Below are 12,415 nucleotides of genomic sequence, written 5' to 3' on the forward strand. Positions count from 1 at the left end.
GTGAGCATCAATTGTTATCGGGTGATATGTAAAGGAAAAAATGAATGACAAATTAGAAAGACAGAAACTATAAAACCAACCAGAATAAGATCATCAATTGAAGCTTAAAATGACTTTTTTTTACCCCTGATTTCATACACTGAACTGCTTCCTTTATTTCTACATTATCTTTGAACTACATAACCTATCGACTGAGATCATTACTGTTGGATACTTGGCTGCTGACATTCGTAACATATGAAAATTTCCTAAGCCAATCCAACAAGCTTTTCGCTGACCTCCCACAATTTCTTTGCTTTCTCTTCATCGCTAGCTTCCTTTGATAGCTCATTTTCAAATGATTTAGAATTGTTGTTCCAGCTCCAGTAAACCCCTGATTTCGTTAAGCTCGGATCACTGACCACCTGTTACAAAATATTTTACAAATCAGCTCCTGGGAAAATAGTTTTATAATCTTGTGGTACCGTGCTAAATGATTTAAACTAACCTGTGCAAGCCGTTTTCCAGCCTCTTCTTCAGAAACATAACCTTTTGTAATGTATTTTTGGAAGGGTGGGAAAAGAGTTCTAAACAACGCAACATGATTCCTGAACAGACCAGTCTCAGCTATACATCCAGGATAGAGAGATGAAAAGGTAATTCCAGTTTCTTCGTGGAACCGCTTGTGGAACTCTAGCATACTGAGCATGTTACAGACTTTGCTGTCTTTGTAGGCCTTTGCACCATCAAACTCACCTCCGTCAATCATTGATGAGGTGTTTACTCCATTCAGCCCTCCGGCAAGTCCCCTCAGATCTCCGAGGTTGGCCTTTGGGGGGACATTCCCAGCGACCGTGTTTGAGTTACCTGTAATAAAATCAACAGTAAAATATTTGCATAAATTTCAGATCCAAAATAAAATGATAATGCAGAAAGTTACCTGTGATAGAGCCGACAATGATAAGGCGTTTTAATGGGTAGTCCGACTGTTTTAAGTCATCGAGGAGCAACCTTGATAGAAGAAAATGCCCAAGGTGGTTGGTCCCAACACTTAGCTCAAAGCCGTCAGCAGTAAAAGTTGGGTCTTTATCAGTAGGCAAATACACAGCTGCATTGCAAACCAAAACATCGAGTGGTTTACCAGAACGGCGGAAGTTATCCACAAATTGTCGAACGCTTTCGAGGGAAGCAAGGTCTAGGTGCATGACAGAGTAGGTCCCTTTGGCCATACCTACTCTCTTAGCTGCCTTCTCTGCTTTAAGGAAATCTCTACAAGCCATGGTTACGTTCCAATTTCCCATCATTGAGAGGGCCTTGGCGGTGGCTAAGCCTAGCCCAGATGAGGCTCCTGTAATAACCACATTTCCTTTTCTTAATGTCTTCTTACCTTCGGGGGTTGCTTGGTTGATTGATGGTGATTCCGTTACTGCTTGAGCTTTAATCATCCCATTTCTGGATTCCTGCTGTTAAAGTACTATGTAACGTCAATACAGGTATATGAAATGATTATCTTTGGTACACACCAACATGGCAAAAACATACAAACCGGTGCATCAGTCTTAAGCGTCTTAAGCAAACGCACCCATTGATTATTTTGATACATACTCTCCTGTAACTAAGATTGCAACCATTAGAACCTTAATTGCTCTTGCATGCATTCATGATCTTGTTGTGCATCAAATGGATGTGAAAACTGCATTTTTAAATGGTGATTTAGATGAAGAGATTTATATGGTTCAACCTGAAGGTTTTGTTGTTCCAGGTCAAGAAAACAAAGTTTGTAAACTGGTCAAGTCATTGTATGGGCTTAAGCAAGCGCCTAAGCAATGGCATGACAAGTTTGACAAGACGATGACTAGTAATGGCTATCATGTAAATGAAGGTGATTCTTGCGTTTATTATAAACATGATTCTTCTGGTTGTGTGATTATTTGTCTTTATGTGGATGACATGCTAATTTTTGGTACTGATTTGGATCGAGTGAATGAAACAAAAGAATTCTTGAGTTCAAAATTTGAAATGAAAGATATGGGTGAGGCAGATGTGATTTTGGGAGTGAAAATTATTAGAACTCCAAATGGCATTTGTCTCAGCCAAGCTCACTATGTTGAAAAGCTTCTTAAAAAGTTTGATTCATTTTATGTCGATCCAATCAAGACCCCTTATGATATAAGCATTCATTTAAAGAAAAACAAAGGTGATCCTGTTTGTCAATCTGAGTATGCTAAAATTATTGGTAGTGTTATGTTTCTCATTAACTATACTAGACCTGACATTGCCTATTCTGTAAGTAGATTGAGCAGGTACACCCATAACCCAAGCAATGAGCATTGGGGTGCGTTAAGGCGATTGCTTAGGTACCTAAGGGGTACCATGGATTGGGGATTGCATTACTCCAAATTTCCAGGAGCATTGGAGGGTTATTGTGATGCCAACTGGGTATCTGGAAATGATGAAGTCAACTCCACTAGTGGTTATGTCTTCACCCTAGGGGGTGGAGCTGTCTCTTGGAAATCCTGTAAGCAATCTTGTACTGCTATGTCTACTATGGAATCTGAGTTTATTGCTCTTGAATTGGCAGGTCATGAGGCAGAATGGTTGAGGAACGTGCTTGCAGATATTCCACTGTGGGGGAAGCCAGCTCCTTCAGTTGCACTTCATTGTGATTCGCAATCTGCTATTGCCGTGGCAAACAACCAAGCCTACAATGGAAAGAAAAGACACATTCGTTTGAGGCACGAGGCTGTCAAAGAATTGCTGTCAAGTGGAGTGATATCACTGGACTATGTCAAGTCCGAAAAGAACATCGCGGATCCGTTAACGAAAGGCCTATGTAAGAAACTAGTTTTGGAAACGTCGGAGGGGATGGGCTTGAGGCCCATTGGATGAATTGTAAGGTAATGAACTCCTACTCACCATGAGTTCAAAGGGGAACATTATGTAATAATTCAGAAGCACAAATTTTATTTTCTGTCCATCCCTTAGATTTTATGATGTGCTTGCTATTATTGAACGAGGTTGAGCATACGGCTCTTAATGAACCCATATCCATATTTTTGGTGGTGTGATGTAGCTCACACTTGATGGGATTCACCTACTTAGGTGTGGAAGTGAGGCCGCTTCCTATGAGAATTGCATGGGCTATTCTCTAGAGCACCTATGAGCATCCAGGTTATGGACGTATGGCCAGTATAATGCGTCACTTTTATTGGCGGAGATTCAGAATATCATACATGTTCAATTGTGTGCTTTGAGTAATGAGTTTCTAACCCCCTATTAAGTTCAATACGAAAGTCACTTGGTAGGAAAGAGATTCTAGCTTGAATGTCACTAAGTGTCAATTCAAGTCGCAAGACATTGACACCTATTCAATTGTTTGTTTTGCCCAGAAATTCAATTCTTTTACTTCTTTCTTTTTCTTCTCATCTTCGGACCTGTGGGGGATTGTTGGAAATCCTAGTGAGACAACAAAAGAAAATGAGTGGGAAAATGTGGGAATATGAAAAGTCCCACATGGGAAAAACACAAACCATATTCAATGTTTATATTTGGGGGTTTGAGGGAAACATTTGTTTAAGAAAGCATGTGAGTGGCATGGGTGGTCACAACACACACACGCGCGCGCGCCGGGCCGGGCCGGGCTCGGGCGAGGGCCTTGGGCCTTGGGCCTTGGGCCTTGGTACTTGGTACTTGGTACTTGGTACTTGGTACTTGGTACTTGGTACTTGGTACTTGGCGAATGCGGTTCGCGGGCGTGGGGTGGGTTTTGTGGGAGAAGACTTAATCAACCCACTAACTTTGGAAACTGCTCCATTACTCCCCACTAGCCGTTTTATGACTGTTGCAGTTCCCCATTACTCCCGTAACTTCTCCACTAATCACGTCATTACTCCCCACTAGCCGTTTTATGACTGTTGCAGTTCCCCATTACTCCCGTAACTTCTCCACTAGCCGTTTTTTGCTGTTACAGCTTCCCAAAAGCCTCACTATAAATTCATCGTTCATTTCCACAAAAATATACAGAAACTTACAATCAATCTCTCTCTCAAATTCCTCTCTTTCTGGGCAAATATTCTGGTCTCCAATCGGGGATTGTGAGTGCACATAATTCTCGGTGTCGTGTAAACCCTGGAGGGCAACCGCAAGCGTTCTACTGCATCGGAGGTAGCGCGGAATTGTCTTTTAGAGCAGTGGTCCGGCCACGGCACGACAATTGTTTCAGTTCGTATTACGCAATATCCAGTTAAGTCGTTCCAATTACTTATTTAGCTAACAAACACTTCATTTTCGACAAAAAAAACATGGCAACTTATAATGAAACGACCTATTTAAACACTTGAACTTGTACCAGTGTGACCATTTGTCGTACTATTGAAGTGCCCAATTCGTAGTAACATAGAAGTATAGAACAACATCCCAAACAAAAGAATCCAGTACCAATTCAATCAAAATAAAGCAACAGCTCAAATTTCAGAACCAAACAAAAAAATATTCACCTTGATTCTCAAAGATGGAGCATGAAATTCAGCCTTCAAATGATCAGAAAATGAAACCCCAAAAAAGGATGTCTCTTTAAAACCAATGCATTTCCCCTGATATCATTCCAACCAAAACTTTTAACATTTCATAAAAAAAAAAAACAGATAACCAAAATTAACATTAATTTAATGATAAAATTGCAAGATTATCATAAACATACCTCTTTATGAAATGAGACTGAAGAAGGTACCAAAGAAGCTGCTTGTAGCGCCATTTATTTCTTCAACTAAGTTATATAAGTTGATTTAAAAATTTTAATTTAATTTAGGACGATGAAATGAGACATTGAAAGAAGAATTGCGGATGTTTTTTATGATATTTTTAGATGCTGAGCAAGATAAGGTGGGGCGGATTAGGACCGTTGATGGATTGGCCACGTCAACAAGATAAACCAATCAAGATTTCATATTGGATTTTTGAAATTTCTAGAGTGCTGAACGGCTAATGCAAACGTCAAAATTTAATACTCCGTAATTTTATTTATTTTAGGCTGTTTGGACCGTTCTGCGATGCGAAAATTCTCCAATGTACATTATCTAGCGAAATGATAAAAGTCGCAATTTACGAACTTGTAAGATGTGTTGCAAGGGTGATGCATCAAGTTGAAATTAAATTGCCATGTCACCTTTGACAAAATATTGCTATGTTTGAAGTATTTAGATAATATGACTAAGGAGGAGTAAAATATATTTTTAGGGACTCATCTTTCTTTATTTTCATCGTTTGGGGACTCACCTTTTATTTTTCATTATTTGGGGATTGGCGGTGGAAAATTGATTATTTCTGGTGAGTTTGATTTAACTAATATTAGCGTTTACATTAAAACAAGCAAGTAAATTAAATTTCATTAAACAAAGCTATTTTTTTTTAAAAAAAAAAAAGAGATAGAAAATACAAGTTAGAGCAGACTCCTGACTCTTGGACGACCCTAAGCGAAAATCTCCAGTCTCTTTCAAAGAATTCACGCTAATCTCAGCCAGGTATTACATCTAATTTACGTTCTTTCTTTGCAATTTAGACATTTAACGTCACTAGACATCTATTTGTATATGTAACTTGTTAGGGTTTAGGGCTTAGGACTTCATGTAAAAGTTTCAATTTTTTGAAGGAAATTCGACCAAAATCTGTGTGAATTCATAACAGGTACTTACATTGTTGCAATGGAACCAAAACCATGCATCGTTGTTCATCACGGTGGATGTTGGAAATCAAATTGTGGCAGTATGGAGTACGAGGGTGGGTCTACCACAATATTCAATGATTTGGCAGAGGATTTAGATGCATTATATCTCAAAAAATTAGTATTAAATTTGGGGTACACTAATCTAAGTAAGTTGCATTATTTGGATCCTAGGAAAACTATGGTTGATGGTATTAGGTTCCTTGGATATGATCATGCGACATTCGATCCTTTTGTAAGTCTCTTGCTTGAGTATAGTCTGATTCATGTTTATTGTGAACATAACTTAAATAATAATCATGAACCATGCTATATTGTTGACTTAGGAAATTATTTTCATGATGAAATATATGCCAATACTAGTACTATGACTTTTACTGAGTTGTTACAACACGATAACGAGGATGATAATGATTTTGAGAATCATATCACACCTATACTAGATGATGGAATTGATTATGATGAAGACGGTAGTGATATGGATGATGAAGAGGTTGTTGATGCAATAGAAAAGGTTAAACAAGCTAAGAAAACTGAAAGGGACTACGAGGAGGAACTTAAGCAACTTGAAAGAGTGGCACAAAACAAAAGGAAGCAACCTGATGATTTGGATAGTGAATATGAAGATTCTACTGACCTGGACAGTCCTGACGAAGCCTCCGATGAGGAAGATTGTGGGTATATAGTGCCAGCACCACCCAAAAAAAAAAAGATCTTCAATGTTCCAAAAATACAAACAAGGGACAACACCTCAAGAAACTGTGTTCTATGTTGGGCAAGAATTTGATAATGCAGAGCAGTTGAGAAAAGCAATAACAGACTATAGTATTTTTCATGGGAGGGATGTGCATTTGAGTACAAACAAAAAAAATAGGATCGGAGCCGATTGTAAAGTACAAGGTTGCAAATGGAGAATTTGGGCTTCTTGGGCTACTGGTAAAAGAACTTTTCAGATTAAAACACATCATGCTGAGCATATTTGTGGTAGAAAGAACAAGGTGACAATGATTTCTTCGTCATGGGTTGCTTCAACTTATGCTAGTAAGTTAAGATTAACCCATATATGAAATTGCGAGAAATAGTGGAGCATGTGTGGTGTGATTGGGGTTTAAAGATTTCCATCTGGCTAGCAGTTAAGGCTAGGAAAAAGGGACAAGCTATGATTCTTGGTGAGTATCGAGAACAATATGGCTTATTACACAGATATGCGTTGGAGATATTTAAGGCGAACTCTAACAATACAGTTGTTTTGAAATTAGACAACGGAGAATTTCAACGAGTGTACTTTTGTTTTGAAGCATTGAGGAAAGGGTTTCTTGCAGGATGTAGACCATTTATTTCACTAGATGGTTGCTTTTTGAAAGGTCCGTTTGGTGGGCAACTTCTAGTAGCCGTCGGGAGAAATGGAAACAATCAAATGTTTCCGATTGCATGGGCTGTTGTGGAGGTTGAAAGTGGTGATAGTTGGGGTTGGTTTTTGGAACTCTTAGCTCAAGACCTAGGTACGAATGATGGTGCAGGTTATACCTTAATGTCAGATCAAAAAAGGGTTTAGTGAAAGCTGTTAGTGAAATATGGAAGCAAGCAGAAGTTAGGTGTTGTGCTAGACATGTCTACTGTAATTTTAGGGGCGTGTTTGGTGGGGGGCAAGAACTCAGGAAATGGTTCTGGAGGATTGCCAAAAGTACAACTGAAAATGTTTTCCGTGAAAATATTGAAGCTTTTAAAAAAGTTTTTGATGCTGCAGCAAATGACTTGCTGAAAAGGAATTACAGTAAATGGTGCAGGGCATTCTACACACCTCAATCTTGTTGTGATAACATAGACAATAACATGAGTGAGGTCTTCAATGCATATATTCTTAACTCTAGGCACAAACCAATCATTACTATGCTAGAGGACATAAGGGAGAGTATCATGGAGAGGTTATTTAAGAAGAGAGATTTCATCAGCAAGAAAGAGTGTTTTATTTGTCCGAGAATTCAAAAAAAGTTGGAAGAGAACAAGTTAAAGTCAAGGGGGTGGTCTGCATTTTGGGATGGGAGGTTTAAGTTTGGTGTGAGAGAAGGGATTGATCAAACTAAATATGTTATTGATCTAAGGGATAGAACTTGCAGCTGCAATGCATGGCAACTTAGCGGAGTTCCTTGCAAACACGCAATTGCTGCCATTTGGAAGTCAGTGGAACATCCCGAGCAATATGTTGCAAGTTGTTTTACTAAACTTGAATATTTGAAGGCTTATGATTATCCTTTGTAGCCTTTAAATGGACCTAATGAATGGCCAATTTCACTAGCAGAACCAATTTTGGCCCCTCCATTTAAGAAGGTTAGAGGTAGACCACAAATAGCTAGAAAAAAACAGGTTGGAGAAGTTACTAGCAATGGTAAAATGAGGAAGACTGGCATGATAATGAAATGCATTGTATGTGGAGAGCAAGGACATAACAAAAGAAGATGCAACTTAAGAGTAACCGAAGAGCCCCCTCCAATTCACCATCCCCTACAACATAAGAAAAAGGGGAAGAAACAAGCCTCCCTTGTCACTGTTAATATACCTCCTGCATCAAATGACCATGCCCCTCCTGCACCCCAAATGCATCAAAGAGGGGTAGGGTTGATGACATATCCTAATGAGTTTCAGAGGGTAACCTCAGTAAGTTCACTCACTTAACTCCTTGAAACAATCATTTATATTATATATGCTGCATTATGTTAATGGTTTTTGTTTTAATTTCTCATAGATTAATCAACCAAGGAGGCAAGCTGCTTACTACATAGATTATGGGGGAGAGCAAACTTTGCGGTCAACGACAATAATGAATGACAATGCTCAATTACCATCACAATCAACACAAAATAGTGTTACTTCCTCTAATCATAGCTTTATTGCTCCAAAAGGAAGAAACTATATATACTCTCAAGCATTACAGGTATTATTTTCTTAAAACCTCCATGTTGAACTCATTCTTTTTACAATAAAATCAAGTAAACTTACCAACTAATAAGCCATACTCTTGTTGCAAGGATTTGGCTAACAAAAATAGAGTCCTCTGCAATCGAGATTGATCAGAGGGTGCAAAACATTTTAAATTCCAGGTAAACTCATTTCTGTAAATTCATTTTTCTACTTGTAAGCTAGACAATACTACTTTGATAAATGTATAAAATGACTCATCACTTTGGAGTTGGGATTACCTGATATGGGATTATAATCATTCTATTTGATGAGCTATGAGTTGAGTGTAAAAATGCATTGCATACGTTGCAAGGTGCATATCTGATCTACTTTGTTATCTTAAGGGACATATTATCTGATAGTTTGTTAATATTTCTATTTTATGCTCTGTATTTCAGGAACTTGGCATCACTGCTCTCCGTATCAAACTCCGTGCTACTGGAGGAAACAAGACTAAGACTCCTGGATCAGGTGTTCAGTCTGCACTTAGAGCCCTATGATAGTTCTATAGACTTATTTAATTAGAAGTAGTATGGAGTACTAAATAGCATTGAACAATTTGTGAAGGATAAACATTTATCCAAGAAACTAGTTGTAATTTTTTTGGGCAAATTTTGTGGTTACTCTGATCATTTTAGTGGTCATATTATGACCGGAATTTGCAGTACAGTTTAATCTTCATAAATTGTATTTTTTTTTTTTAATTAAATATTGTATTTATTTTATAAAAAAAACAAAGCTTGCCGGAATATTATTTCTCCGGCCATAGTCGATCCCTAAATGATGAAGGATATAAGGTGAGTCCCCAAATGATGAAAATTATGAAAGGTAAGTCCCTAAAAGTGTATTTTACTCGACTAAGGAGAACCAAAACAATTTTCATTTGTACCGGTTAGATAAAACTAGGAAGTTGCAGGACGTAATATAGGTTGATGCTCGTAACAGAGTGAGTATGAGTATTTTGGGGATGTGGTATGTTTTTACTCTACATAAGTGAAAAAAAAGCATGAGTTGCCTTTTTCAAACTTCGGAGGGGTAAATCACCATGGGTATGTCATTACTGTCCCATGAAAATGCCGAGAACCTTCGTGTGGTTGTTTAGGGAAGGGGTGAAAGTTTGGTATTCGGATTGGATTATAGCCCAAACCGAATCCAAACCGAAATAATTTGGTTTTGGTTTTTTCAAACCAAATCCAAACCGAATTGGGGATGGATCCCAATCAAACCGAACCGAAATTTAAAATTTTAATTCGGATCCAAACCGAAAACAGAATTAGTGAAGTATATTTTTGTTTCACAAATTCTTATTTATAATGGGTGTACAATAAATATTGTACACCGGAGTAAAAGTTGACTCAAAATGCTTAAAAGTTACATTTATATATGTAAAAGTTATTTATTTTTTAATGATAAATTTTTTCATTTGAATAAAAATTATTTCTTCAAAATCACTAATAATTTATAAATTAATCATTTAATCCTTTAAAATATTTATCTATCAACTTTTTAATTTTATAATATAAAAGTTATAGGAAAATATGTTAAAGTTACAAAAAAACTGCATAAAAGTTATCTTAGTGTACAATAAATTTATTGTACACCTTGTGCGCGCAAGACCTTTTATTTTTGTTTGTTGTGTTTTTTAACTACACGTCCAACCAAAAGAATATTACCGGCCAATAAATTCATAACATTAAATTAGAAGTATGTAAAATTGTAAATACATCCTAGATCTAAATCTAAATGAAAATTAAACAAAAACATAAACTAAATAAATGGAAAATTTAATCTTCAAAGTTGAACTGGTAATCTCCAGCGCCATAGAACTCCTCATCAAAGTGTGGAACTTCCTCTTCGTCGCCAACAAAAATATCATCATATTTGTACGCATCATTTGGAGAATCGTCCATTCGTTTATACTAATTACCCCAATTTCGTCTAAAACCCAGAATACTAGTAAAAAAAGTCAACCCAACAAAAAGTTAGAAAACAACAATTGAATTATTAAAGGGAGATCAAGAAAGAGTCACGCCGCCTCCATGGTTTATGGGAAATAAATGAGAAAGAGAGTTGAGAAAGACAAGAGAAATGATAAGAAAGAATGACAGTTTAGAGAGACCAAAAGATGAGAGAGAAAGGCCGATACGCAAAGTGGATGAGAGAGAAAGGAGCTACGAGAGTAGAGAGAGACAAATGAGGGTTAGGGTTTCTACAAAATATGGTTTATACACCCGGGTGCACAATGCTCACTGTGCACCCTGTTTTACAAAGAACATATAGTTCAAATACAAAGAACCTATTGTTCATACCCAAAGAACATATAGCCAATGAACATAGAGTTCAAATTCATAGAACATATAATTTCAATATTTCACTAGTACATGTACATTGAAATCGTTCTCAATGTTCATTAGATTTTCAATAAATGTTCAACAGGGTGCACACTGAGCAATGTGCACCCGGGTGTATAATCCAAATTGCGGGGTTTCTTAGTTAATCTATATTAATATATTAAAAGGCGTTGTGGAAAATGTATATGTGTCACGTAGTACTTTTGTAGACACCTAAATCGTGTCTCCCCTCTGGGATGGTGACGATACCATTATCCTTGTTAGGTAATTGGAGCAACTCCGTGCGGAAATTCCAATTGCTAAAAGCATGTTCAAAATCCAAGAGCCACAATCCAATCCCCGAGGTCGTTCCCCTTCCGGAACTGGTACAAAATACAATTTTCAAAAAACCAATTTCAAAATCCAAGTACAATCTCATCTAGTAGACCATTCCATTGGTTTTACTAAGCCTTTTCCACTCAAAATCATATAAGGCAAGTCAAATTCGGGCGCCGACCCACAAAACCGAGCAAGCCGGCCCTCGTCCCGTAAAACCGAAATTCAAAACCCGAAGCGGCTTGTTTTTAGACGCAAAATCAAGTCTTAACCCCCAAGCAAACACTATGTGCCAAACATCGTACTATTCGTACGAAGGTACATCAATACTAGACAAATCAAGGACGAAACCCGCGTCCTTGTTTTGGCAGCATTCATGCCACGTCACTAGCGCTAGGCGCTGCTTCGGCGTGATGCGCTGGCAATGGATGACGTTTAGCAGCCATTCCCCCTATAAATACCCCCTAATTCCAAGCATTAAGGGAGGTAGATTCAAGACATAACGTCGTAATACAAAAATTGCACCTCAATATTCAATACAAAAATCAATACAAAATCCTCCAAAAATACCATACAATCTTCAAGCTTTAAGCAATTGGGAGTTCTAATCGGGAAGCTTGCCTAAATCTAACTAGGTAATTCCGAATCCCAACCTTAATCTATTCAATGATGTCTTGATTTTCTATTTTCAATACAAAAATCAATACAAAATCCTCCAAAAATACCATACAATCTTCAAGCTTTAAGCAATTGGGAGTTCTAATCGGGAAGCTTGCCTAAATCTAACTAGGTAATTCCGAATACAAAATCCTCCAAAAATACCATACAATCTTCAAGCTTTAAGCAATTGGGAGTTCTAATCGGGAAGCTTGCCTAAATCTAACTAGGTAATTCCGAATCCCAACCTTAATCTATTCAATGATGTCTTGATTTTCTATTTTCAAAATGATTAGTAAGTTGGCATTTTTACTCTTAAAAATGTCACTTGCAACAATCATACATCTGTTCAAAATCCAAACTTATCAAAATACAAAAATGCAAACTTTCAAGATTCAAGGAAGTTCAAAGTTGTTTGTAATCACTTCTTTGAACT

The 12,415-nt window shown here is 37.4% G+C and overlaps 3 protein-coding genes across 4 annotated transcripts; 2 read left to right on the forward strand and 1 right to left on the reverse strand.

Moving 5' to 3' along the window:
* Window positions 1–68: 68 nt before the first annotated feature.
* On the reverse strand, window positions 69–4,968 carry LOC110776229 (protochlorophyllide reductase). Of its 2 annotated transcripts, none has more exons than XM_021980782.2 (5): window positions 4,679–4,968; window positions 4,476–4,571; window positions 920–1,442; window positions 488–846; window positions 69–404 (listed from the first exon to the last, which is right to left on the reverse strand). In XM_021980782.2, exons 1-5 carry the CDS (start codon window positions 4,730–4,732, stop codon window positions 249–251), a joined length of 1,188 nt encoding a protein of 395 aa, XP_021836474.1. In that variant the 5' UTR covers window positions 4,733–4,968; the 3' UTR covers window positions 69–248. The 2 variants fall into 2 exon arrangements, with proteins under 2 accessions (XP_021836474.1, XP_021836475.1); XM_021980783.2 differs by having other exon boundaries at window positions 920–1,439; window positions 4,679–4,872.
* Window positions 4,969–5,106: 138 nt separating this feature from the next.
* Window positions 5,107–8,797, forward strand: LOC130459744 (uncharacterized). The gene is made up of 3 exons (XM_056827272.1): window positions 5,107–8,353; window positions 8,442–8,630; window positions 8,725–8,797. Exons 1-3 carry the CDS (start codon window positions 8,090–8,092, stop codon window positions 8,764–8,766), a joined length of 495 nt encoding a protein of 164 aa, XP_056683250.1. The 5' UTR covers window positions 5,107–8,089; the 3' UTR covers window positions 8,767–8,797.
* On the forward strand, window positions 5,679–7,957 carry LOC130471586 (uncharacterized). Its single transcript, XM_056841800.1, has 4 exons — window positions 5,679–6,372; window positions 6,440–6,739; window positions 6,781–7,231; window positions 7,327–7,957. The coding sequence occupies exons 1-4, from the start codon at window positions 5,679–5,681 to the stop codon at window positions 7,955–7,957; spliced, it is 2,076 nt and encodes a 691-aa protein (XP_056697778.1).
* Window positions 8,798–12,415: the final 3,618 nt, after the last annotated feature.

This window comes from Spinacia oleracea, chromosome 4, assembly GCF_020520425.1.
Source record: "Spinacia oleracea cultivar Varoflay chromosome 4, BTI_SOV_V1, whole genome shotgun sequence".
Lineage (NCBI taxonomy): Eukaryota > Viridiplantae > Streptophyta > Magnoliopsida > Caryophyllales > Amaranthaceae > Spinacia > Spinacia oleracea.

What these genes read in the sequence shown, in the direction of transcription:
- LOC130459744 (XM_056827272.1), top strand. Translation starts at nt 8,090, where the DNA reads ATGAGGAAGACTGGCATGATAATGAAATGCATTGTATGTGGAGAGCAA. An exon ending in AGTTTCAGAGGGTAACCTCA is followed by an intron (nt 8,354 to 8,441) that starts GTAAGTTCACTC and finishes AATTTCTCATAG; the next exon opens with ATTAATCAACCAAGGAGGCA. An exon ending in TATACTCTCAAGCATTACAG is followed by an intron (nt 8,631 to 8,724) that starts GTATTATTTTCT and finishes TCTTGTTGCAAG; the next exon opens with GATTTGGCTAACAAAAATAG.
- LOC130471586 (XM_056841800.1), top strand. Translation starts at nt 5,679, where the DNA reads ATGGAACCAAAACCATGCATCGTTGTTCATCACGGTGGATGTTGGAAA. An exon ending in GGTTGCTTCAACTTATGCTA is followed by an intron (nt 6,740 to 6,780) that starts GTAAGTTAAGAT and finishes TGCGAGAAATAG; the next exon opens with TGGAGCATGTGTGGTGTGAT. An exon ending in GGTGCAGGTTATACCTTAAT is followed by an intron (nt 7,232 to 7,326) that starts GTCAGATCAAAA and finishes CTGTAATTTTAG; the next exon opens with GGGCGTGTTTGGTGGGGGGC.
- LOC110776229 (XM_021980782.2), bottom strand. Translation starts at nt 4,732, where the DNA reads ATGGCGCTACAAGCAGCTTCTTTGGTACCTTCTTCAGTCTCATTTCAT. An exon ending in CTCCATCTTTGAGAATCAAG is followed by an intron (nt 1,443 to 4,475) that starts GTGAATATTTTT and finishes GTACTTTAACAG; the next exon opens with CAGGAATCCAGAAATGGGAT. An exon ending in CATTGTCGGCTCTATCACAG is followed by an intron (nt 847 to 919) that starts GTAACTTTCTGC and finishes ATTTTATTACAG; the next exon opens with GTAACTCAAACACGGTCGCT.